This window comes from Atta cephalotes (genome assembly GCF_000143395.1).
Source record: "Atta cephalotes unplaced genomic scaffold scaffold00054, whole genome shotgun sequence".
NCBI classification, from domain to species: domain Eukaryota; kingdom Metazoa; phylum Arthropoda; class Insecta; order Hymenoptera; family Formicidae; genus Atta; species Atta cephalotes.
Genome location: NW_012130118.1, coordinates 355,476 through 381,938, shown reverse-complemented (window position 1 = coordinate 381,938; position 26,463 = coordinate 355,476). Strand labels below are relative to the sequence as shown.

At 36.3% G+C, this 26,463-nt stretch overlaps 5 protein-coding genes across 5 annotated transcripts in view; 2 read left to right on the top strand and 3 right to left on the bottom strand.

The window, feature by feature from the left end:
- The window catches only part of LOC105623141 (zinc finger protein Xfin-like), an 11,277-nt gene extending 6,721 nt beyond the window's left edge, over positions 1 to 4,556 (bottom strand). Inside the window, exons 1-4 of the mRNA XM_012204541.1 lie at positions 4,347 to 4,556; positions 1,388 to 1,519; positions 833 to 1,040; positions 336 to 747 (exon numbers count right to left, since the gene is read on the bottom strand). Of these exons, the coding sequence (XP_012059931.1) occupies positions 336 to 747; positions 833 to 1,040; positions 1,388 to 1,519; positions 4,347 to 4,556 (962 nt within the window). The remainder of the gene's footprint in view (positions 1 to 335; positions 748 to 832; positions 1,041 to 1,387; positions 1,520 to 4,346) is intronic.
- A 1,988-nt stretch (positions 4,557 to 6,544) lies between these two features.
- On the bottom strand, positions 6,545 to 7,948 carry LOC105623140 (NADH dehydrogenase [ubiquinone] 1 alpha subcomplex subunit 13). Its single transcript, XM_012204540.1, has 3 exons — positions 7,630 to 7,948; positions 7,365 to 7,515; positions 6,545 to 6,916 (listed from the first exon to the last, which is right to left on the bottom strand). The coding sequence occupies exons 1-3, from the start codon at positions 7,730 to 7,732 to the stop codon at positions 6,709 to 6,711; spliced, it is 462 nt and encodes a 153-aa protein (XP_012059930.1). The 5' UTR covers positions 7,733 to 7,948; the 3' UTR covers positions 6,545 to 6,708.
- A 3,220-nt stretch (positions 7,949 to 11,168) lies between these two features.
- LOC105623139 (centrosome-associated zinc finger protein CP190) lies at positions 11,169 to 14,236 on the top strand. The gene is made up of 4 exons (XM_012204539.1): positions 11,169 to 11,336; positions 11,452 to 11,591; positions 11,869 to 12,129; positions 12,205 to 14,236. The coding sequence occupies exons 1-4, from the start codon at positions 11,169 to 11,171 to the stop codon at positions 14,234 to 14,236; spliced, it is 2,601 nt and encodes an 866-aa protein (XP_012059929.1).
- A 3,177-nt stretch (positions 14,237 to 17,413) lies between these two features.
- LOC105623138 (zinc finger CCHC-type and RNA-binding motif-containing protein 1-like) lies at positions 17,414 to 18,687 on the top strand. The gene is made up of 4 exons (XM_012204538.1): positions 17,414 to 17,526; positions 17,609 to 17,720; positions 18,122 to 18,460; positions 18,568 to 18,687. The coding sequence occupies exons 1-4, from the start codon at positions 17,414 to 17,416 to the stop codon at positions 18,685 to 18,687; spliced, it is 684 nt and encodes a 227-aa protein (XP_012059928.1).
- Positions 18,688 to 19,828: 1,141 nt separating this feature from the next.
- Positions 19,829 to 26,463, bottom strand: part of LOC105623136 (myotubularin-related protein 13) — an 8,615-nt gene continuing 1,980 nt past the window's right edge. The window contains exons 5-12 of the mRNA XM_012204535.1: positions 26,148 to 26,389; positions 21,767 to 26,076; positions 21,543 to 21,690; positions 20,991 to 21,136; positions 20,691 to 20,917; positions 20,363 to 20,569; positions 20,188 to 20,270; positions 19,829 to 19,921 (exon numbers count right to left, since the gene is read on the bottom strand). Coding sequence (XP_012059925.1) covers positions 19,829 to 19,921; positions 20,188 to 20,270; positions 20,363 to 20,569; positions 20,691 to 20,917; positions 20,991 to 21,136; positions 21,543 to 21,690; positions 21,767 to 26,076; positions 26,148 to 26,389 — 5,456 coding nt within the window. The remainder of the gene's footprint in view (positions 19,922 to 20,187; positions 20,271 to 20,362; positions 20,570 to 20,690; positions 20,918 to 20,990; positions 21,137 to 21,542; positions 21,691 to 21,766; positions 26,077 to 26,147; positions 26,390 to 26,463) is intronic.

The window sequence follows — 26,463 nt, the reverse complement described above, 5'->3', positions numbered from 1 at the left end:
TATATTATAATATTAATTAACTTATTAATTACTTATTACTTACTTACTTACTCTCTCTCTCTCTCTCTCTCTCTCTCTCTCTCTCTCTCTCTCTCTCTCTCTCTCTCTCTCTCTCTCTCTCTCTCTCTGAGAATTATTTTTAATAATGTAATTAAAATAATGTAATTAAATTTTTAAATCAATTCTGACGATGTTATTTCAACTACTATAGATAAATTTTTATTCACCCGACTTGTCTTAATTGGAAGTTTTTGACTAAAAAAACTGTAATAATGACATCGTTATCATCATACACAGTAGACAATGGAAAATAGTAATGTATTATTGAAGCTCACCGATGCGTTGTAGAAACGTGCCCCCAGCGATGTTTCGCAGTAGAATACGATTTATGACAAAGATCACATTGATATGGTCGTTGGTATGAAGTATGGTCATCGGTAATTACTCTTTCGCCAATCACATCACCCTCACCCACGTGAATTCTTGCGTGCAGAGACAAGTGACCCTTGGAACTGAACGCTTTGTTGCATAGAGAACAGACATAAACCTCATGTTGTTGTGACGTATGTGGAAAAATCGTGGCATCTTGAGCAGTCGCAGCATTCGTATTTGTATTGCATTCTTCTTCATTTTCCTCAGTTACCATCGGGGTCATTTCCAAGAAGTCGCTAGGATTCGTCTCCATGTCCATTTCATATGCCATCTCATATTCCGATCGCCGATCTTCCGAATCGTCAATCATTGTGGCTTCATATTAAAATAACACTTGTTAACGATAAATTGTTTCTTTACCAAGTAAAATAAGAATAAAGTTCAAAATGTGCGAGCATACCTTCATCCGTACCTTCACTTGTGTCAAGAATCTCTTCGATCTCGGGATCTGCTTCACCATCCGAATTTAATCTCGGTGGCGTACCCAATGCTGCATTGGGATTGACTACGGGTGCTTCCGGGATAAGTACTGGCATATTTTCTTTCTTAAGAAACGCCGCGCGCATCTCGCAAGATTGCGCAGTGTCATTTGCACCTTCGTCGCTCACCTGTGATATAACATGCAACAAATTTTTTATAAAATTACAAATCTAAATATTAGATTATAATAAACTATAATATTCTATTTTTGTAATAATTAAGATTCTTTTCTGTATTAAGATATAGAAATAACTGTTAGATCATGCAATATATTATGAAATAATTTTTTTTAAATAAAGTGTTTTTCATATGTTTGATGTAATTTTCAAATAGAGAAAATTTTAGAATACAAATCCAATTAATTTCAAGAATTATTAGTAATATATTGCTTAAGTATATTTTAATTTATTTATATCCTATTTTTTATAATAAAGTTTAAATTTTCAAGGAAACATTTGCAGATTCGGATACTTACGCTTTCCTTCGGCCTATTTCTTTCCAACAAAACAGCTGCGTTAACACACGCAGTCCTAAAGTCATAGAAATTCTCCAAGTTGTACATACATCGATAACACAAGACTTTTGGCAAATAATCATCTTCCATTATCTGAAACAGCAATTTCGACATTTTCGTTAAGAGTGCGTTTAAATTTTACATTAGTGACCTAATGTCTTGATATAAATATCTAATTTTTAATTTGTCTTTTGTTAATAGATATCTCATTGGGTAAATACTCGATTGGAAATTAACGTTATGACTTATAATAATAATAATAATAATATTAAAGAGATGATTAAATTAGTTATTGAACAAAGATTTTGGCAATGATTCATATTTATGTAAAATAATAATAAATATATAAAACATATATAAATATATAAATAATACGATTACGAACAAGATTGTTTATGTGAATACATCTAAATCATACGAAAAGCGCCACTTTCGGTCAAAGATAGATATTAATACATATATACGTAAAAATGAATTTATCTCAGAAATATGACTATAATTAACAGCCGATATATTTCGTGTCTATCGAAATATCTCACTAAGGCACATATTGTGAAATTATTCGATATGAATGTCGATCGAATTACTCAATTATTCCCTAGATTTCTGTTGTGTTTTTTAGGAAAAATCAATCAGAACCCAAACAGTTTCTTAATATGATATCAGGAATATTCTTTGAATAAATTTATTCTTAAAACATTAAAAACTTGTTTTCTTCAGATATATTACATTGAAAACTATAATAGAAAATAAAATAATGCGAATGATAAGACAAGAAACAAATATGAAAGAAGTTTTATTAACATTTTTAACATTTTATTCTTAATTATTCACACGTATTGCTCATTTTTACAATATCCTGATTGTCTATTACAGTAAACATCTAACTAAAAAATTTTTCAATCAAAAAACAGCGCACTTTTAATCTTCTAATTAGCTTCATGAATATAAAATTTCATTATACTTTGTACATCATTATCTCAATTATCATAAAACTTTTATGTTATTTTTTATGTTACATAAACTCTTGAACATATATATTTCAGATATATTTAAGTTTCGCGAGACACATAAATTGATGCTTTTACATCATATTTCTCATTTTTTTTTCACAAAAACTAGAGATACAACTTAAAAAAGATCGCATGTTTCGTACAGTATTTCTTCAATCTTTCGATTTAAATACCACGTGCTCGTGTGTATAACCAAAATTCGTAACACATAGATTTCGATTATACACATGATCCGGTAAAAATTTCATCATGCATGATGAAAACAAAATATATAACAACAAATAACGTCGATATATGGATGTAAGAGAATGCAAATGACAATCCAAGTATAGGAGGAAATTCGAAATAAATTGGAACGCAATTATCGATCAGGCAATTCTCAATGTTTTTTAAATAGTAAATTCGGTCATTACGCTGAATTAATGCAAATTAAAAGCTGCTTTAATATAAAATACTTGAATATAGTGGCACAATATAACTCAACTTTGATAAGGAACTAATACTCTATTAAATAATGTAACGGTCATTATTGGGCATTTAATCGTTTAAAATGTGCTTTTAATTTAACTCTGCTGATTTCATATATAGCAGCTTTTAATCCTTTATAGCTCGAATTTTTTCGTGGCTGTAAAAAAATTATATAATTTATGTAAAAATTTTTGTTTTTAAAAATTAAAAATAATCAAGATATATTAGTATGTGATTTCGAAGTCACACCGGCCTATAGAAAATTAATATATAATGAAAATGACCGAATTCGCTAGAAGTTTTACAAGATCTAAGTTGATGTTTTTACATCATATTTTTTCTTTTTGTCAAAGAATAGACGCTTTTAGCGGGGAAAGAGTAGTTTTGCAACAGTTGTAATACTTTTCGACATAATTGATCTTTCTCTTAAATTCTCGCATCTCTAAGTATTTTAACTTTATAAACCAATCATATTGAAGAATTTTACAACATTTGTAAAATTACTTTTTCTGTTAAAAGAAAACATCATATAATAATATAATAACAATCTAATAATAGAGATGCACCTTAGGAAAGATTACGCGATCGTGCGATGCAATTTTTCCATCTTTCAGTTCAAACGCCGCGTGCTCGTATAGACAATCAACGAAACTACGACGCATGGGATCCGGTAAATCCCGTTGTATGAGGACGAGATTAACGAGCATGAACGATAAACCGATGTTGCGAGGGGATGATACACGTGACAATGGAATAGTCAATTGTAGCAGGAAATTGAAAATAAACCGGAACGCGATCCGCAGTTACACGTCGATGAGGCGACTCGACGACGACGATAACGTGGAGAAGCACGTAATGCATGCCGTAGCGGCAAACAAAATGTCGCCAGTGCGTCGCGCGACGAAGCGTGCCTCCTTGCGTCAGATCGACCTCGCCGTCGCGACGTCCTCGATAAGTGATGGCCAACCGGGTGGAATTCGTCACCTTGTTCATCGAGGACGCTCTCGGTGAACAAGCGGATGAGCGAGATGGCCGACGGTGACGACGCGGCGGCGGGAAGAAAACCTTCACCCAGTAACGCCCCGTCGACACCGAACGAGTCGTCCGTGAATCTCCTCTCTCTCTCTCTCCCTCTTTCTATCGCTCTCGCACTCCTTTTGCCTCTCCGTCTCTTATCGGGAGAATGAGATCGAGGACGAATCGTGCAGGGCCACAAAGTACCAAGGGAGGTCACTCAGAAAAGTAAACGAAATTGAGAGAGAGAGAGAAAGAGAGAGAAAATAAGAGACGCTGCGAAAGACAAAATAAGACGGAGGAAAGAGAAACAGAGAGAGAGAGAGAGAGAGAGAGAAAAGGAAATAGATAATTTGTTGCGAGTCCCACAAGGAACAGGATATCTCAGCATGTTGCAAAGAATGCGAACAAAGAGAAGGACTTACCTTGAACGGCAAGCACGTTTCAATCTTGTCGACGAGTTGACGATTCTTGCCTTCCTGGCCAAATATGTGCATCCTAACGGCATCATAAGAAGCGCATAAACGACACAGTTCGTTATAGTTCCTTCTCGGCTCAGTCGCCATCGCTGTCTCGATTCTCGTCGTTGACGTCGACATCGACGTTGTCGTCGTGATCGTCGATATCGTCGCCATCGTTATGTCGCCAAGTCTCTCGAGAAAGCTCCGCGTCCCTCGCTCGCTTCTTTCTCACTCTCGCACTCTCTTTCTCTATCTCTATAGCTCTCTCTCTCTCTCTCTCTCTCTTTCTCTCTTTTATTTCCTATCTCGCTTGCTCCGTAGCAGCGTCGCCGTCGGCGTCAATGGCGAGACTACAGGGAGCGACGCACAGACTAGACAACGTAGTCGCTTCGCACTTCGCTATCTCCCAGCCGGACGTACGCGGTATGGAAATGGAATGACGATAAACGACGTAGAGGACGTAGCTCCGCACGATCGTGAATCGTGACGCTGCCTGGGACGAAACTGACCGTAGTCCTCGCCGCACTTCCTCTCCCACCGACGAGATCCCACGCCTCGGACCTCTTCGTTTACCTGCCTGACGCGCCTACGTCCCAATCCGCTCGACTACCTGCCTGCCTGCCTACCAACCACCGTTGGCCAAGGCTATGCGTCGAGTCCCTGCCGTTTCTTCCATTGCTCGGACCGCATCTTTCGAGACGCTTCCGTCACCGTAATCGTCGCCGCCGCCGCCGCCGCCGCAGTCGCTATCGCTGTCGCTGTCGCTGCCGCTACCACTGCCGTGATGCTCGGCTCGCTGCGATACCGCTCTACCCGGGATAGGCTAGGCAACACGCACTGCCCTGCACTGCACCGCTCCGCACCGCACCGTACCGTACTCCGCCGTGCCGCGCCGCGCTGCGCCGCGCCGCGCCGCACCGCACCGCACCGGTCGGTCGGATCGAGTCGGGTCGTCGTTGTCGTAGTTACCGCGCACGTAGCACCGGCCACCCGTTCACTTCACTCTCCTCGTCGCTGCAGCATCATCGACACACGCTGCTGCTTCCTCGCGATCCTCGCGACGGTCTCAATTCCGGGCGCCGCCATCTTGTATACAGACACTTGTTTCGCCAGTCGTGCTGGTGACATGACGGTACTCCAACGCGGAGCTGCGACAATGATCGACGGCGCGCGTGCAACGCCGTCGCGGCATGTCCGACCAAGCGTGTAAGATCGCGTGGCCGCATTTTTGAAAATCGTGTTTTCCCACTCACGAAGAAAAGATCGTGAACAATTGTCGCGCGCACGTGACATCACGCTTCTATACGTGGGTTGCTATTCCACGTGGACGACAAACTGCCGCCGATTGGCGATTGCCGTGAGCGCGAGCCGATCGCCGCTAGCCTATTGGCCGGAAAGACACTCGGTCGCGAGAGAGAGAGAGAGAGAGAGAGAGAGAGAGAAAGAGAGAGAATTTGAATGCCCCTCGATTGATTTAGCGTGAATTAGGGTGTTTATTATCGTCTCGCCGCGTCGTTTATTAAGTTACGTTTCCATCGAATCGTAAATTGGAAGACTATTTTACGTCTTTTAGGTTTATATATTAACTGTTTAATTATGTAAGAGGGATTTAATTAACGATGAAAGTTAAAAAAATATAATCAGTTATTCAATATTAAATTTATATAATGTAAATATAAATAAAATTATAAATTTATATTAGAAATTATTTGAATAAGTTATTTTAATTGAAATTAATTATTTATTACTTTATATATAGAAAAAAATTTTAGTCATAAAATAAAGTAATTAAAATAAAACACACAAATTGTAAAATAATTACAATATATAAATTTATCTATATAATAAAATATATTTATTAATGGTAAAACAATGCTTGACAAAAATAAAAAATATATTCTACTATAAAGTCGATGATGAAGTATGAACTTATACTTCTTTGATAAAGACAAACATATTCTTATAAATAAAAAACTTGCTTTTAAAATGTGAAGTAGGCATTTGTTATAGTAAAATGTTCTATTTGGTGTTTATTATACATTAAAAAAAAAAGAGATTTAAATAGATTGTCGTCAGATTATCGTCATTAAACATATTATTTTGTTATTAATAAGTGAAGAGTATCGTAACAAAATGTGAAAATGAGGGAAATGAAAGAATACTGTCAAACAGAAATATTACGACTTTATTGTAATCTATAATTTCAAAATATTATTCATAATTATGACTCGCAATAATTTTACTCATTATTAACACACTACTTTCCAATTTTGTCGCATTACAGATCCACAACTAATCAAAATCTGAATGCCAAACTAACAATATTTTATGTCCACAAATGACGTTCAACTCGTTCGCAATATGCATCTGGATCAGAATGTGCAAAATGTTCAAAGAAAATTGGATCTCTATACTGATTTGGATTGTCCAAATAGAATATCGGTTCTCCATAGTATGTTCCCACTTCCCATCCTTCAACATTTTTCATCAATTCTGTTTCGATGTCACGATTACGTCTCATTTGTTTCAAGACACTGCATGGAAAAAAAGGAAAATGATTATAACTGATTATATTATGATATTATGGTGTACATTTAAGTATTTTAAATAAAGCTTTTTTAATACATACTAATCCAGTACAAGTAATCAAATTCATAACTGATGACTATGATAAATGATCATTCACAAGTATACTGGATTAATACATATTAAAGGTTATCTTATATAAAATATCTAAATGCAGTAACATTTACTTAACTTTGACAATAAAATAACATATATGTTCAACATATATGTTCAATTAAATAACAATATTATTATTAAGTAATTAATCGTTTAATAGATTGACATTTCATGTTGCTAATTTAAACATCTTTTAATATAACTAATCTAGCATAGTGTAAATGACCGAATTCACTATTAAGCTTCCAATTGCACTAGCTTATGAATACTATATTTTAAATGAAAAATATACATCCTTACGCTCTATCTCGTTCCGCCAACAATGCTGGAAATATAGCCCAGCGTGCACTTCTCATCTCAATCTGTTGATGTCTAACTTGTTTGAAACTTAGATAGTAGGCATACATTCCGCCGAACGTAGTGGCTAGGAAAAAGGCAAGTGTGCCTTTAGCTATAAAATTTCATTACAACATTATTACATAACCTGCCAATAAGGCAATCTTTGTATTAACTAGCCAATAAAATTTTCAATCAATAATAAAGTTGATTACAAAAATATCTTTACCGCCGAGAACGCTGCGTAATTTTATTCTTTCCGTTTGTATTGGACCATAGCCTCCTTTCGGCGGAAGATCCTGTATTTTTTTACCGTCTACTGTTGCATTCATCTTGTTCGTTTTTTTCTCAATGAACTAGAGCATCACTCAAGATGTGCCAAGGGCTTCAAAAACATTTGTTCGTTTGTAATCTGCCTTATTATGCTGATTACAGCAGATTATCTACCAACACCTGCCAATACCGAGCAGATCGACAATCGACACTACTGATTAATTGACTATCGCAAATTACCGAGTACCGAATACCGAATAACAGTCTTGTAACAAATGTAAGGTCGGGTTCACACTTTGACGGAAAAGCGGAAACTAATCGAAACTCGCAGTAGTAGTAAGCGATACATTTCGCTTGACTTCCCCGTGTTTTTCCCCGAGTTCTGATTGGCTTCCGCTTTTCCGTTTTTCCATCAAGGTGTGAACTCGGCCTAAGACTCTGCGTACAATGAGGGAAATATTAGGTATAGGAATAAGTATTAAAATTTCAACCTATCAAAAACTATATATTCCAATGTAACTGGTTTCTAATAGGTTGAAATCTTTGGCCAATTTTTTCTTTACCTCTAGATAAGAGATAACCCAGATATCTCGTTTATTATCTCATGCACCTAGTTTCCACCGAGAGTTTAAGCATTCTCTTGTCGTTCGACTATACAGGGGAATGCTCGACTGTAATTGATTGGTTCTTACATTCTGATCTGGATTAAACCCTCGATGGAAACCATGGATGAGGTTATCGAGAAATGAAAAAATTAGCCATTATTTTCTATTTCTATCGCATGTATTTTTCATGGGAGTTTCTCAACAAGCAACACTATATAATGGCTCCCGCACATAAATACGACAACGCTTGCCGCGCGATAGTCAATCAATGTCTTGCTCGGAAATAATATATAACTTAGGCCGGGTTCACACCTTGCAAAAAAACGGAAGCCAATCAGAACTCGCAGAAAGACAGAAGCAGACAAGAGAAATGTATCGCCTACTATTACTGTGAGTTCCGATTGGCGGCTTCCGCTTTTCCGTCAAGGTGTGAACCCGGCCTTATACCGCGCGATACAAAAGTTGAATGGCTTTTGCACACAGAACGCTGCAATACTGACCGCGCGGAAATTGTCGCACTAACCAATAATTCTTTGTTCTGGGAGTCGATTGAATATTTTAAAATGAGATGAAAATTACAAAAGTGAGCAAATTCACTAAAGAGCATTCTACAATGCGTTACAAATAACCATTGCCGGTTGAAACGTTTATCGCGACAACCAATAAATTAGAAACATAAATAATACTATTAATGCTTTTAAGGCCTACAGTTCTATATATGAGAGAAGCGACATTTATCCTCACTATCATCTCTAGCATATGTTCAGCACCGCATGTTTAGTCCGTTGATCATGTCCGTCGTACTCCATTTACTCCAATATAGGAATTATGAACTCCGTCAGGATGAGGTTAAGCAAGTTTATAATTAATGTTTATATGTTTTTTCTTGTTGAATAATATAGCGATTAAGTAATGTAATTACAAATGTAAAAACACAAAAAAATAAACGATATATTGTATATTTATTTTAAGTATGTGTATCAATTCAGTAGATAGTTGCAAGAAAACATATGATAGCTCTCCACTGCGGATACAATATGGCTGCTTTAATTAGATAGAGATACCACCAATCAGAAATCGCGATGCCGATGTCACTTCTCTCATATATAGGATTCTACTGAGGCCTGTTCTACAATAAAGTCGTAAGCGGTAAGTCATAAGAAATTAACCAATCAATCGATTATTCTTCTCACACTTAACTGCGATTGGCTAATTTCTTACGGCTTACGACTTGCAACCCTATTGCAAAACAGGCATAATTAATTGTCACGACAGACATTTCAACTGACAATCGATGTTTGCAACGTATTGTAGTATCTAGTGACTTTAGCCGATCGAATGCGAATAGCTCCATCTGTGTGTCACGATACATAGTGGGATGCTTGCGGTTGATTGTATACTGAGACGATTCGTAAGAGATGGTGCTGAACGAAAAATATTGAGATCTTGCTGAATAGGGTATGTGAATTATAAGTGCAATAGCGTTTTCGATACACGCGCACGGATATCCGGACCGGGCCGGCCACGGGATTCTCGTCGCGGCCAGACTCACGGACGCGTACGCAGCTAGCATCTGTCGCTCCTGGTCCCTCCGGGCCACTAGAAGATGTGGCTCGCGTATAACGTCACTGCCGTTGTCCCCGAAATTTATAATTTCTTCCGTTTTTAGCACACTCTCATTAACTTGTCCGCCTGTTCTCATCTTCCCGCTCATGAGAAGTGATCTGAGTTTGCATTTTTCGAAGGTAAAAGACACGCTCAAGTTATATGGCTTGCTTTCTACGATTCCTTCGATAAGAAGCGCGATGTGCAAAGCACTGTTTCGAGTGTGAAATACGTTACGAGTCGTATGTATGTGGCTCTTGCTACTTTCGGGGAAAGGATTGGTCTCATCAGACACATTGCGTTAATGAAGCTTTTAAGACTTTTTCGTGATTTACGTGAGATTGATAGATTAAAATATTATATTTGAGTAAAAAAATAAATATATTCCAAAAATTGGATAAATTAATAGCAGATAGAAAACGCTTTATGAAAATTGTAGTAACAGTTCTTATTTATGAAATTAGCTAAGATCATTTTATTTTTTTTTTTACTGCTATGTAATATTGTTTACACAATAGTAGATTATTTTAATTATATAATTACAGTTTCGTAGATATCTGTATAATGTAACTTTGTTTTATCTTAATATTTTAACTTAAGTTTTCCTATAAAACACATATTAAAAGTATTACTTTTAATATGTGTTTTATAGGAAATACATATCATTCATTTGATATAATAATAGAATTCAATAATAATAGAATTCAAAGATTGTCTTTATTTTAGTTGCTTGCAAAAAAAAGGAATGAGAATATTAAGAAAAAATAGAAAAACATTTTATAAGTACAATTTTATTTCTCTACAATTAATCATGACATAAAAATTTCAAAATTAAAATTAGAAAATTTTTATGATTTAAAATATTTGAACTTATTTTCTAAAACTCTGTTTTTTTAAGTTGTATTGCTATATGATAAATGAGGGATACATTGCATATTTATGTAAGATTATATAAAATATATATAAAAAAACTATAAAATAGAAAGAGTAATAAACAAAACTTTATTTTAAAGATTGTATTTATATTCAATTTATATAAGATAACAATGTGTTAACATTAAAGATTGAATAATTTTGATTAATTTTTAAAATTAAATATTTTTTTATTAAAACCTACTTTTTCTAATTTAGAGTTCATGTGGCATTTTATCTTCTGGAAAAGATCCAGAAAATAGAATGATTCATTGAACATTTTAAATACATTTAACTTTTTGTTTGTAATATAATTTATATATATTATATTTTCAATTAGGTATTTATACTTTTATCAAATATACTCTAAAAAATGGAGCCAGGAGTAATTCAAGAAAAGCCATTGCCTGCACGAGGCTTAAAACAAGTAAAAGTGGATAATTGGGGATCATTTTTTCTTCAACGACTTCAGACTCTTTACTTGGAGGAACAATTTCTTGATCTTAAAATTAAATTTCCTACAAGTAATATTACTGTACAGGTATAAATAATCTAACGCTTATATTATTGATATAAAATAATGATATAAAAAAACAATTTGGGATATATATTTTTTTAAATATTATCAATAGTATTATTAATTCAAATTTCTTCAGGCCCATCGACTTGTAGTAACAACATGTACAGACTATTTTATGCAACTTGAAGAACAGCAGAAAGAAAAAGATGAAAATTTTAATGGTGTAATTATTATGCCTTCAGATATGCCTTATGAATGTGTTAAATCTATTATAAGGTATGTTTTAATATTTATTGTTTTGATATATTAAATATCGATTTCTGAAATTACAATTCCTAGATCACAATTCATCTCGTTCCCTTTCACTTACAACCTTTAATATTCCAATTTCTCATAAAGTCGAGATATAAATGAAACAGGAATCAAGTTCAACTCCAGATCCACTATCTACAAATTAATTACTTTTACACACAGATATTCTTATTTATGTTTTAATATTCACCATAACATTTTTGTCATTTATTTAATTAATTAATTACATATTCATATACAGTTTTATGTATACTGGACAATTGGAATATTGGACATCAGAGCAACATGCTTTGTATCGTACAGCGCAAAAGATGAATATGACAGTCCTAACAAAGTTGCTCGACGCTCAATTTAACACAAGCAAAATGCAAGATGATGTAGCAAAAACACCTTCGCGTCCAGTTATAGCTGTCACAAAACCTTCAACTCCAATTGCAAAAACAATTACCAGCTCTACCAGTTCAGCATCAAACGTATCTGGGCAAATATTGCCAGGTAGAAAGTATGTATTCCATAAGTAATGTTACAAACATTACTTAATTTTGTGATAAAATGTCAATAATCTTTATTTTTAAAGGCTTCCCATATGGAAAAGAAAACTGGATGAATCTCCACCTGCACCAGCGAATTATGAAGTACGAACATTCCACAGTACATCTTCAACACATAAAGAGGCGACTCCTGGCCCATCCAGATTTGATCTTCCAGAAGCAGATGATATTACTTTGGGAGTATTTTCTTCATTCGATGATATTACATATAATACAAAACCTATTGTTCAAGCATGCAATGCATATAAAAAAGACAACTCTCTTAAAGGTTCGCCTGACAGAGATAGTAAAAACGATTCAACTGAAGATGAGGATGAAGATAATCAAGAAAGCGAAAAGAACTTGAGAGACACAAATTCAGATGATGATTGGAATATATCGAAGAATTATGAGAGATCTGAAGAAGGCCCATCTAAACGAGTGCGTTTTGATTTGGAGGAAAAGGAAAATGTAGAAAAGCCTAAATCGAATCATCCGAATGCCGATGATTCTATCAATAATCACGCAAAGATTATTAGAGAAGTATTAAAAAAATATCCCCATTTAGTAAAGAATAATAAAAATATTCGCTTGAAAATCATGCAGAAAGAAACAAAATCCTCCGAAAGTAATACTGCATGCAAAACAAAAATATCTTACGTGGTTTTAAAATCCGATCATCTATTGGCCACTAATAATGATGAAAATAATGATTCCAAGTGTAACGGCAGTCTCGATGCCGAGACAGGTCCCTGGAAATGTAACAAATGCGATTTGGATGAAGAATATACGAATTATTATATGTACAGAAGACACATGCAAGATGTGCACGAGGAGAAATTTGATCCGAGGGTTTGCGAGCATTGCGGTTATAAGGCAACAAAGCGCAACATTCTGATGTATCATCTTTATACCAAGCACAACGTACCACCACCGAAGAGCATGAGCTTTCCGAAATGTCATGCCTGTTCATACATTGCCTTGTCAGAAACTCTGCTGGTGCGTCATCAGATAAACCATAATCATCGGCCTGCTGCGACCCGACATCACGCTTTACCTTCAGAGGATATTCAATGCAGTCAATGCAATCAGTCATTCAAAAGTATCACTGAACTTACTACTCATGAATTGAACAGTGGACATGGAGGTATAACAGATGGTAAAGAGAAGGGTCATCGTTGTCCATACTGTATTAAAGTGTTTGTGCGTTTGACAAACTTGCAAGTACATCTGGATTGTGCGCATAAAGAATTACAGAGAGACTCCATTGAGTCTCCTCCGTCCGCACCTCCATTAGAACCATCATCTGAAGCGGAAGCTCTCAGCCACGTCGCCAGTGGTATAGCCGCTTCCCTCGGTGTCGGAGATACGGAGACAGAGACTGCTGCAGAAACACAGGAAGAAGAAGAAACCATAGAGATTGTAAAAACTAATGGTAATCAGTACATTGTACCAGATGTGTTGGATGATATGGAACATAACATCAGTTACAGTACACATGAAATAGATGGCCAGCACATGATTATGTTAGTTAATAATGACGAAAACTATCAGCATGATGAGAACAATCATCATCAGCAACCGCAACAGTTAGATATTGCCGATAATGAACAAATAGTAATGCAAGGCACAGATGATGGTATGATTGTGTACATTCATGGTGCTGATGAGGCCGATTCTCGATCCTACGAGAGTTATCAGGCCGCCGAAGTTACACAGGAGACAGAAGAAATAGTAGAGGAGGTTGTCGAGGAAGTCGAAGAGGTAGTAATGGAGGAAGAGGAGGTACAGGAAGAAGAGGAGATGCCTCAACACATGTTGGAGGATTGTGCTGATAATCAAGTGGAAGAAGTGATACAATATGTTGAAGAGCAGACAGAGATAGTAGAATACGACGAAGAACAATGTAGCGAACAGAGCAATAGTATGGATGAGCAACAAGAATCTGTCATGATTATCGAGGAGGAGCATGTCGAGGGCGAAGAAGACATGGAAGAGATTACTGATAAACAACATAAAAAAATACAAAGTTTTACTACCGAGTGGGATGAAGATAGCGCGGGATTAACAGAATCATGAATACTGTAGTATTGGATTTTTTTATTTGCTTGTGTAATATGTTATTAACTTTAATCATAATTGTTTAATTTTAAAGCGACGCTTTAATGGAGATTTTGATTTTATATTTTACTTTAGATGCTTTTCAACAGAGATACGGATGACAGTGTAACAGCAAATGATGATTATATCCTTGTCGTTTGTCAACTTAAATAAAACTGAAATGCTTACAGAGTATCTCTTGCTGAAAGGCATCATTTATCTATATAATAATGTAATGTTTGTTGATAATGAACAGTTATGCAACAGGCGCAATACAGCCATACCGATTTTACCACACATATATTTAGCAGTAAGCCCACAAAATAATCAAATTACATTTAGCGACAGGCAGGAGTGGTATTATTGAAGATTATTGTATGAGCTTGTAATACGTGAATTCTATCGTTGCACCGACACATAGATTATTTTGTTTTAATATATATTGAAATATATATATTTTACAATGCGAAAAAATGTAAAATCTCGATTATGAGATTATTATACAACGGTAGCACTTCTAAGAGCCTGAGATAAGAATCTGTAATCTTTAAACTTGCGATTTTTTTTTAAATATAAATATGTTCATATATGTATATGTAGCTTATTAATATAATCTAAATTAGGAGCCATTTCGACCAATTCCGCGATTAACTTTAATCGATAATTAACTCGATCGGCAAAATCATATCTCTAATATATAGTTCATTCTTAATGTTTTTTCAGTATATATTAAAGCCTGTTCTTCTGCTTTTTGTTTTGTGTTTCTTACCTTTTGTTATTTTTTATATATTGTCTTTTTGCTTCTTATCCGGTTTTTTGTTTTATATTGCTCAAGATAAAAGTTAATAAACTTCGAAAGAAACAAGAAATACGTAACAAAATACAATTGTTGATAAAATGCAAAAAAAAAAAGCTACAAAAGGTAAAAAACAAGAAACAAAGAACACACATTATAGAATAGGCTTAAAGGTATAGTTCTATTAATTAATTTGATAATTTTTTTCGTACTAATACAATAATTAATTAAGTTAATCGGAGTGGGTCGAAATGGCCTTAATTTATAAATTTATCTCATGAGAATACGCGCATTAGATATGTTAAAAATATATTGGTGACCAATTACGTAGTTTTTTTAAATACTATTCTGCAGAATGAAAATATATCACGTTTAAAAGAAATCTTGAGAACGAAAAAATAATGTTCCTTCCAAATACCGCCTGTAATCTTTTATACCGCAATCGATAATAAATAGTGATTTTTACAATTAAGAGGCGAAAGCTATAATGAAAATAAAATTCTTAGATTATAAATGCATAATGTTTTATGTTTTGAATTGTGCACAATTATATGGAAAAGTATAAATAAATAAATGCAATATATATTATACTTAAATACTCATATCGCAAGTACGAAATCGACGTTTTGTCCAAGTTCGCAATATTTTTTAGTGCATTTTGTTTCATGCATAATATATATGCATGATGCACTACTACTAAGATAAATTATGTATTATGTGTATCTTACGTGAAAACGAAATGCACCCTAAAATGTTTATTTTTTATCGCTGAATTAAAATTTCAAATATACTTATTTCACTTTAAGTACAAAGAATGTATAGGTATATATTGGGTTGTTTAAAAAGTCATTGCGTTTTTTTCATTTCAGATGTGTTTATTTAATATACGTAATGAACATTAATCAATGATATATTGGCCATTTTGTTCGATGACCTTCTGCCATCTCCCGGGCAACTTCATAATACCACGTTCATAAAACTTCCCATCCTTCTCTGCGAGAAACTTGTCTAGGTGCTGTTTGATGAGGTCTTCAGAAGCAAACGTTTTACCAGTCAAGGAGTTTTGTAAGGAGCGAAAGAGATGGAAGTCTGATGGTGCAAGGTCTGGACTATACGGTGGATGTGGTAACACATCCCAACTATGTTGCAACAATTTTTGCCGAGTGACCAAACTTGTGTGTGGTCTCGCATTGGCATGGTGAAACACCACACCTTTACGATTGATTAGCTCGGGACGTTTCTGTGCAATGGCATCACTTAATTTCTGCAACTGCTCACAGTAGACATCGGAATTAATCGTTTTGTTCTTTGGAAGTAGCTCATAGAAGACTGGTCCCTTCCAATCCCACCACATTGACAGCATTACTTTCTTTTGATGGATCTCTGCCTTTGCTTGCTTTTCCGGTGCTTCACCTTGCCTACTCCAACTTCTTTTTCGGCTGACATTGTTGTAAACAATCCATTTTTCGTCGCCCGTGATCATACGCTTCAAGAACGGATCGTTTTCTTCGCGTTTGATGAGTTGATCGCAGACGCTCATGCGATTCGTCAGATGAATTTCTTTCAACTCATGCGGCACCCAAACATCGAGCTTCTTTACGAAGCCCAGCGATTTCAAATGGCCATGAACACTTCCAACGGACACTTTTAGAGCAATAGCAAGCTCCCGAATCGTTGAATGCTTATTTGCTTGCACCAATGCTTTCATTTCATCGTCGTCAATCTTAGAAGGCCTGCCGGAGCGATGAGCATCTTTGACTGAAAAATCACCATCACGGAATCGGGCGAACCAATTCTGGCACTGGCGTTCTTTGACGACATTTCTGCCGTAAACTCGACGCAACTTTTCCCTTGCTTCAGTTGCTTTCTTCCCTTTTTTGAAGTAATAAAACAGAATATGGCGAATATGCTCTTCAAAATTCTCCATGTTCGAACCACAATTACAAGCACAAAACTCAACCGAATCGCGTCAACTTTTTTTTGGTTTTTAGGTTGAATGTCAGCACAAAACGCGCGTAAACATTTGACATTCATGTCATGCTCGCATACAAATAAACGTGGATAACGCCATCTATTGGAAAAAATGACTTTTTGAACAATCCAATATTAGGGGCTGCGGCTGCGTTCCATTGCAAGATTTGCAACGCAGTCGGAACGCTAATTCAGGCTGTAAAAGCAGACCTTTTATCTCATCCTAACCTGAATTCGAAGCTTCTAGTTATTTTTTAATATGGATATCCGTGGAATGCTTCTCGAAGAAATATTTGTAAGTTTAATATTCATAAAAGAGTCAATAAATTCGTAATCAAATATGGTGGCTTTGTTGTAATCTTTATAAAGTAAAACAAATTTGCGAAAATATGAATGGTCGAATCGCCCCGAGCAAATCGACAGTTTATGTGTCAAATTTGCCGTATTCATTCACCAACAATGATATACATCAGCTGCTGGAAAGTTATGGCAAAATTGTTAAGTGAGTTATAATTATTTTTATTTAAATTTATCGCGTCAAGTCTACACATATACCATATTAATATTACGTCGTTTATTCACAGAGTAACGATAATGAAAGATAAAATAACACGTCGTAGTCGCGGCGTTGCTTTTGTCCAATTTCTTAGGATAGACGAAGCCGTATCTTGTGCGAAACGTCTCAATAACACAAAGGTAAATAAATTTTAATTTCTTTATTTTTCTGATCGATTGACTTCATATCGATGATGTTTAAACCATCATATCACTGCATAATAATTTGATCGCTCATTTTTTTCTGTGGCAGTATATTTTCATAACTTATTGTAAAGGAATATATAATCAGCTTTATAATAAATTAAATAATTTTTCTATTTTCTATTTAAACAAACCTAAAATAAAAAATTAAAAAATTCCAATGTGAAACATTTAATTTACATAGAATTGTTCTAGTGAGGAATTGAAGTTAATTCATAATCTATGCCTTTTCTTAATTTCAGAAAGAGAAGACATGATGAGACCACAATTTTTAATAAAATTAATACATATTTTTTATGTATTATTAACGTCCTCTTCCTTTTTTTCTTGATCGTTAGGTATATGGTCGCACTGTAAAAAGTTCAATAGCAATTGACAATGGTCGCAGCACTGAATTCCTACGTCGTAGGGATTATCCTGACAAGTCGCGGTGCTATGAATGTGGACAGGAAGGACATTTGTCATATCGCTGCAACAACAATGCACTTGGTCCTAGGGTAGAACCAAAAAAGAAAATTAGGATGCGAAAGAGAAAATTAGGATACCAAAGAACTTGTAATACAAGTTATTTTGATAGTGACAGTGCTAGTGATGAAGCAACAAAAAAACATCATTTCGATGATGTTAATATTACAGAAGAAGAACCAGAAACACTAAGTGCCGTTATTGCACTTGAGGTATAATCACGATTTTTTAATTAAAATTTGAAGAGAGAAAAATGAACAAGTTAAAATTTTTATAGATTAAAAATTATAATTTTTACTCAAGTTATTTTATATTTCAGCAAAGACGGACAGAAATGGAATGTAGAAAAACTGATGGATACGATAGAAAAGAGACTGTACCAAAGAAACGCTATAAAAAGAATAATTATTTCAGTGATGAAGAGGATTTTAGCGAATAATACGTATATGATATGAAATAATATTAAATCTTGAAGATATTATATATTGATAAATGTATATAAATATAAATAGTATCGTTTTTGTTTCCCAAGTACAAAGTACTTTTCAAGCTATAATAAAAAATACTCCAAATGTATTCTTAATTTAATTTTACTGTTAGCATGGCAGGAATATTAATCAAATATTTTTAATATATTTAGAAATTTTGTTTTTCTCATATAAGCTTTGAACTTAACACTTTTAACAAACAAGATCGCAACCTATCAAGTAATAATATTAATTACAATAGCATTTGATACAATTATACACACACACACACACATATATATATATATATATACATGTGTAAGTATGTATATATGTATGTATACATACACATACAGAATGTCCCAAGTTAATCAAATTTTCATTTGTTTTGTAAAAAGGAGAAAAAATAAAAAATCTTTTAATTTAAAAAATATTGATCTTAGTAAAAATTAAACTTATTTGGCTGCTCTCATTTTAAATATTAGTAATCTTGATAATGCAACAAAAATTAAATTCTGTGAAAAGATTAGTGTATGTTTATTTGTGTCAAAAAATAAACATATAGTTTGCGATTAGTAATCGTTTATTTTTAATAATTTATAATCAGCGTTTTATTAAGGAAAAATTGATCTCAATTTGTTTAAAGAACTTACAGAAACTATCTTGAGACAAGCTGTATATATTTCAGTGGACATACACAATTTATTATATATGAGATATATCCGGTTTTGTATAATCCATTATAATTTAATATTAGAAAATATTAAACAAAATAAAAAAAAATTTAGGCGCGACATATAATGTAACGATCTTTCATCTTCCAGCTGAATGAATAAACAAATTTAATATAACGACATAATCATAAAAATGTACAGTATATTCACATACTAATCCTATATTGAGGATATGGATGTATCACATTTAATTTATGATACTATTTTTCAGTCCAACGAGTTTGCATTTTAAAATACTTAAAGCAAGATTACTGTAGTCTATGACGCATACAATTAGACTATACAAGATTATGTAACAAAATTAAAATCTGTGTTTTCTTGTCTATGTCAGTCACATCCAGAATTTGAAATTAGTACTATAATCAAGCGCTGTGCCACATTATTGTAAACACGCTTGAACTTTTTCGATCCATTCCTGCGCCGTCGTTGCATCAGCAGCGCAGAAGTTGTATGTTCGTCTGTTTGTACGAAGCTATAAAGAAAATGATTTTATCATGTTTGTAATATATGGCAAAAAAATTATATTTCAACAATATCATACAAAAATGAATTAGTTTACAAAATTGAAAAAAGTTAAAGATCATGGAAATTTGTATCTCAATTTGTGTTTCAATACTTGAAATTATTAATGTTGAAAAGTTAATACATTTTTCATACAGTTATAAAACATTTTAATACAGTTATAAAACATTTTATTGAAATTATGTATGTTTTTCTATTAAAGTAAAATATACTCACATCAAAGAAGGATTTATCATCCGTTTTCTTTGGTGGTCCGGGCATCGGCGCAGCTGGAGTGACAGACACTACCTCAGCCAAATCTGTATACAAATATGTGATTTTGTAATACATATCTTGCTTATTTTCAAACTTTTAGCAATACTTCATTTTTTTTTTAGTTTAATTATTATACCTATATATCCTTTACAGTGCGAGTCTTCCACTGCGTCGTAATATCTCAGTTGATGCTTTATAGAATCTAGTACGAACCATCTTTGTTTCCAGCCCTTTAATAGAGCTCCCCGTTTATAAAGGTAGCCCTCGTGCGTTCTATTTTCCGCTACATTACTCGAGAATTGTTCATAATATTGCTGGGAAGAAGTTTGTATAGTTGTTACACCTACAAGAAAAAACTCATATAAAATAGCGAAAGTTTGAAAATTATAAAGTTGCTGCTATGAAGATTTATGTGAGAAACGCTTAATTAATATCTGTTCAGAATTAATGAAATCAGCGCATACTAGAGTTTACACTTCCGTTATCGCCACCGCTTCTCGTAAGTGTGTGAGTTTGGAGATTATCCGTCACAGCCTTATATTTTGTGCAATTCTTTGGCACAGTATCGGCGCATTTGTCATGACACACGTGACCGCAATCGATGCATCTTAATCCAGCTTTCACAGGACCCCATAACACGCCAGAACACGCATCGCAATGAGTCGGTGTAGCGGAATCTAATCGTTCGAACCTTTGGCAAACGTTCGCATTAATGATATGTTTAACTAATTTAAGCAAATTGTGTAAATCGACATTAATGATACCTGTGTGGATGTGCATACACAGAACCTTCGTTTCCGGTAGTGCTTCCACCGGCAAGTTTGCCGCGTAATAATAGTTCTAAAGTAGAGCGTTTATGAATCAATCGACCGTGGTACCGTACAAGTGCCGTGCTGAATGACGCGTGCCGCTAGAAACAAAGAAAATTAATCACGAATGCGGGCTTTACAACAGTAATACTGAATTTCATATTCAAGCTGTAACACAAAGTCTCGAGGTATTATTAATACACCGCTATAAATTCAATAAATATTTCATATATATTTTTTTTTATCATTGCAAAGATTGATATAAAATAATAATAGTAAAATGTATTATCAATCTGCTTTTTAACAATTATTTAACAGGATTTATTGATAATTGAATTTTGATAAATGAATTTTCATATACCTTTTATTCATAATGCTTCAACAAAGTCTAATAAAGATTATATAATAGTATACATAATTATATATATTTTGTTTTTTTGCGATACTTGCAAAACTACTTTGGCAAGAATAAAGAATTTCTTGTACGAATATTCCGTCGCGACTTACAGCAAGAGAATCGGTGTTGGGTAATTCGAGTTTATCCCAGAGTACTTTCCATTTTTGCGGTAAATGTCCCAATTCGGTTTCCAATTTGTGAATTTCTTCTAAAAGATGCGAAAACTGATCGGGCACCATTGTGTTGACTCCATCATATCTATGAAAAAGATTGTGATTTGTAACTTGATAATTTCTTTGAGAGCGTTAAATGTGACATTTGAAGTAATAATCACCCCTGAGTGACTACTTTACGATTGCTCTTAACCACGCCATCCGCAGCCTCGGCCTCTTCCTCCTGCTGGGAGTCCTGTTGCAGCACTTCCAGATCGTATGCCGGACCGTGTGCCAGTTCTTCTTCCAAGTAAAACTGCCAGATGTCCAGACTCGGTAGATGGGACACTGGTCGCAAAATAGGATTCTCCGTGTTCGGTGTGTACATAAAATTATAAAACAACGGACATCTCGCATGTTGCTTCTCTATATAATCGAATATACTCTGCCCGAGATTGCAGCCAAGTGTTTGTTTGTTTGTTCCCGCTAGTCTACCGCCAGGATAAATCGTATCGTCATCGCTACCAGTGTCCACGCCCTTGTGATGACTTGTTAAAGAACCTCTTTTATCTTCGATGGCAGTGATACCGCATTCTACTCTGTCAAATTCGCAGTCCAACAGAAATGTACGAAAGCGGCAGGACACCGAATGATAAGCTAAGAACTTTAAATAGTATTCGTTGAATTCAAAAGCCAGAGGAAATTGTTTCTGTATCTGATGCACTATGTCCAGAAACTGTAGAAACGTAGGCGTGAAGTTTGTCGTTTGCGAATTCGCAGCGAGATTGCTCCTGTGACCGAATCTGTGCCCGAACCCGAGCCACTCCTTTTCGATTAAGGTTCTAAAGCCGTCGATTGTTCGATAATGTGGATCGAGACACACCTGCGCTATGGAGCAAACGGTGGTTGTTGTGTCCCAACCATCTTCCAAACAAACAGCTACTGACGAGCCCTGCATATCCATTAGGTCTATGACTGCTCCTGCTAGTTGCATCAGGCTCTGCAGTTGCTGCAACCACTCCGAACTTTCGACGAGTCTGTAGAAACTCTGATCGGGTTCTACATTAGGCGAACTAGGCACGCACGCTCGCATCAGCTTTTTAAATGCAGCTTTCGTATGCCTCACATCATAATATTCTACCGGAATAAAATCCGTCTTGGGGGTAGATTCTGCTTTCACACCTTTCATATGCGCCTTTTCACCTAGAATGTAGAGAGCGGCGCGTTGAAATGTGTGAACACATTCCGTACCACTATCAGAATCCGCTGAATGTCTGACAGTTCCGCGCTGGTGATGAACTGAAGTTAAGGAAGCTTGAGAATTATGTCGTTTATCCTTCAGGGAACCCCATCGACCGAAATTCTTAGGACCTTTGCCGCCCGATGAACTGAGAGTGCCTAGGGGTTTGTTGAATGGATTGCGGCGCGATTGTTCAGGCGTAGCGTTACGATCTTCTGCTGCTAGTAATAGAGAGTCTATACTTAGAGAACTATCCGACATTCCCCAAGCGGAACCTTGCCGCAGTACGGAAAGCGGTGTCACAGCAACAAGTGCCATCATATATTTCTCCTGCTCCAGAGAGGAAGTGGTCTCTGAGGATGTTGTCTTTAGATTACTGCCGGAGGTCGGATGGGCTTTCAGCATGCCCATTACGCCTTTCCCATGATAACCCGCGCCTCTAATTAGCAATGCTTTTGTTCGCGGATGTCTCCAGGTGACGACTGGCATTCTACTGTGACGATGAAGTCTACAGAATCGTCGAATGCTTTCGTCTGACACGGAAGTTGGCACAATCAGAAGTGCAGGATAGCTTCGACAAATCATGTAGGCGCAGTTCACCGAAGTCAATCGGAAGGGTTCATTACGACGATTGTTATGTGGTCCGTTTGAATAGAGACCCAATCGGTACCAGTCTCTGACGTAGCTACGCTCAGATAAACGTTCGAGAGTCTTGGCATCAGTCGGTGGTTGTGTCACCACGCCAGGTATCTCGAAATCGTCTACGCTGAGATCGTCATCGTGGCTAAGCTCGTTGCTGTCGGTCATCGGTAAACTCATTCGGCCAGGCGATGTCATATACTTGTTGTTGCTATTGATGAGATTCATATTCGGCAGAACATACTTTTGCCGCTTGGACGATTGTTTCGGCTTAAAACCTGCCTTTCGCGCGGTTTTCAATAGAGTTTTTTTCGCAAAACCTTTTAGAGTAGCATTTTTTTCCTTGCCCTTGTGATGCGCTGTTTGTGTAACCAAGACTTGACCATTAAACGCAAAATGATGGAAGATGTGCGGCGGATATCTAGCTTTGTGAACTAATTTCCTCAGAGTGTCGATATTCTCCGGTGTAACCTCCTCGTCAAAGGCCAATTTTATCAACTGGAACGTACAAGAACGTAATTGCAAGCCTTCTTGAAGGCATTGATCCAAGTGCGCCAAATGTTGCACAGCGACACGCTTCTCCTTAGTCAAAGACGTCACAGGAAAAGCACGGACGACTAATTGTTCGCAAGCAAACGGATCACAAGGTATACCCTTGAACACTATTCTATAATTCGTAAGAAAGATTGCACCTTCGGCTGGCAAGAGAGGCGGTATCTTGGGTAATCCTGAGGAACTCTCCTCCCTACCATCCGGCAGCAGATAAACACGCAAGCCGTCCATTATCACTTCCTCACCAGGCAACATGTTCGGTGTCAGGATCTTCGGTTTTTGTATCGGCGGCAGTCTCTTACTTTCCCTGTGGACTGCCTCGAGCGTCTCGATGTGCATGTGAACAACACCTGGAACCATTTGATGTAGACAACGTACATGTTCGGCGCTAACGCCGCCCTCGGTACACACGCGATCGACGAATCGCGAGACCATCCGAATGACAGCACTGCCGGTTTCACCTGGATCAGTCTCTTCAAATCCTGATTCGGCGTCACCGCTGTCGCTCGCCACGCTATTCGTGATACTATTACTGGCGCGTTCCTCATCGTAGATGTGATCCTGACGATGCGTTTTCGAACCAATGTCTAACGGCACTAATAAATAGACCATTCTGTTGGCGTAATGAATAGCCTGGCTGTACATAGTACTCTCTTCACTATTCACAAGTTCTTTCTGCTTCTCGAGATCGATGGACTGCCAGATACGCATCTGATCCGCAGCTATCTCTAACGCCGAGGGTTCCTGAACTTGATAGATGGAATATCGGTCACGATATGGAAACTCTTTAGCATCTCGTGGACTGATAGGACTTAGAATACCGTCGTTTATGAGCCTAGGCGGCGAATTATCACCTGGCAGATACAAACGTTTGATGTCTTTCTGTACGTCTAAATAGAAAGCGTCTTCCCAAAACTGTTGATTCTGCCATACCGGGTGCTCCTGGATGCAGGTGTATGCGAATTGAATTACGCCGGTGCATAACTTCCTGCAAAACGCGGTGGCGAGCGGCAGTAGTGCAGCGGCGACTCCATGCTCATCCATTGACGAATCGTCTTGCAGCGCGCAATTCATCAGACGTACCACTAGATCGAATTGCTGATGCTCCAACATAGCCTTGTTTCCGACTACATGCTGCGACAGCTCCATGCAGAGTGCTAATCGAGCAGCTTTGCTTTTTAAAGCTCGCAAGACAGCTGGAAACGTCTTGCGAGCATCCGAAATCTTATTTTCGAATATACAGTTGATGCAATTGCGTAATACTTCTAATCTACGAGCTGAATTGCTAACTAGGTGTCTAGTGTCATGAACAAATGAAATGTGCGGACCTATAGGCACGATGCGAGGTTGAATCGGCCGCAAGGATGATAATCTGACTTTAAGATTATTCTTCGCAAGACCTTCATCGATGATCGCTTGAACCTGCTCTGGATTGATACGTGGCAAGAGAGGCTGGTGAATCCTCGCAAACGCGCCCTCGGGTGGCTTCAGGATTTTCTGTACGTACGGTTGAGGATTCGGATTTTCGTTCAAATATAACTGTTGAGCTAGTTCTTGGATATGTATCAAAATGACTCGATGATCCTGCGTTTCCTGCTTCAGCTGATCACTCAAATTACTGTATAATTCATCCCACACATCGCAAGGTCTCCACGGTGGACCTCTTTCTGCGATAAAAGATGTAAAAAACATACAATCCAGAACTCTCGTGGTGAAATCGCAGTCGGTTAAACCTCTCTCTCCTAGAAACGCGGCTTTGTGAAAAGTGATAACAGGTTTCGGGTGTATTCGTATCAACGTCAGACAGCTACGATATCCTTGCAACAATTGAGCAAAGGTTCTCATAAATACCGCCCTGAGTTCTTTATCGAGCATAGGAGAATGTGGAGCCCTGGTAGCAAGTGGAGGAAATGCGTAATCCGCGCATGCCAATTCTGGCTGCAACACTAGGGATAATGCATCTTGCGTCTGCGAGAGTAATGGTTCCGGTAGTAAAGCAAGCGAAACACCATCCGGAACTGTCAACGAACCTCCATCCAGATCGGCGACTATTACATCCATCTGTAAAAATCGTAATAAACATTTGAATTAAAATAATTTTTCGAAATTATACATATAAAAATTAGTCTTACAAGTTCAGCAACTTCGTGTTTTAACGAACTGTGTACACCCATAATAAATGGTGTTGGAGTGCTGAGTATTTCAACTAAAGCCGCTGGCAAAAGAGGAATGTAAACATGTGAATATCTGAATGGATACATCAATGCTGTCAGGGCACGACACCCTTCGGTCAATCGAGAATAACTGGCAGAATGGAAAAGTATCTTATGTTCTGTCATAACTGCACAAAATAATACTAACACATTGCGAATACCTAGAAATAATTATGTGTCAGATAATTACATAATATATATATATATATATATATATATATATATATATATACTA

Excerpts from the sequence above, each read along its gene's own strand:
- LOC105623140 (XM_012204540.1), bottom strand. The coding sequence starts at position 7,732 with ATGAATGCAACAGTAGACGGTAAAAAAATACAGGATCTTCCGCCGAAA. Across the intron at positions 7,516-7,629 it reads ATTACGCAGCGTTCTCGGCG|CTAAAGGCACACTTGCCTTT; the intron begins GTAAAGATATTT and ends GAAATTTTATAG. Across the intron at positions 6,917-7,364 it reads TTGGCGGAACGAGATAGAGC|TGTCTTGAAACAAATGAGAC; the intron begins GTAAGGATGTAT and ends TTTTCCATGCAG.
- LOC105623139 (XM_012204539.1), top strand. The coding sequence starts at position 11,169 with ATGGAGCCAGGAGTAATTCAAGAAAAGCCATTGCCTGCACGAGGCTTA. Across the intron at positions 11,592-11,868 it reads TGTGTTAAATCTATTATAAG|TTTTATGTATACTGGACAAT; the intron begins GTATGTTTTAAT and ends ATTCATATACAG. Across the intron at positions 12,130-12,204 it reads CAAATATTGCCAGGTAGAAA|GCTTCCCATATGGAAAAGAA; the intron begins GTATGTATTCCA and ends TTATTTTTAAAG.
- LOC105623138 (XM_012204538.1), top strand. The coding sequence starts at position 17,414 with ATGAATGGTCGAATCGCCCCGAGCAAATCGACAGTTTATGTGTCAAAT. Across the intron at positions 17,527-17,608 it reads AGTTATGGCAAAATTGTTAA|AGTAACGATAATGAAAGATA; the intron begins GTGAGTTATAAT and ends GTTTATTCACAG. Across the intron at positions 17,721-18,121 it reads AACGTCTCAATAACACAAAG|GTATATGGTCGCACTGTAAA; the intron begins GTAAATAAATTT and ends CTTGATCGTTAG.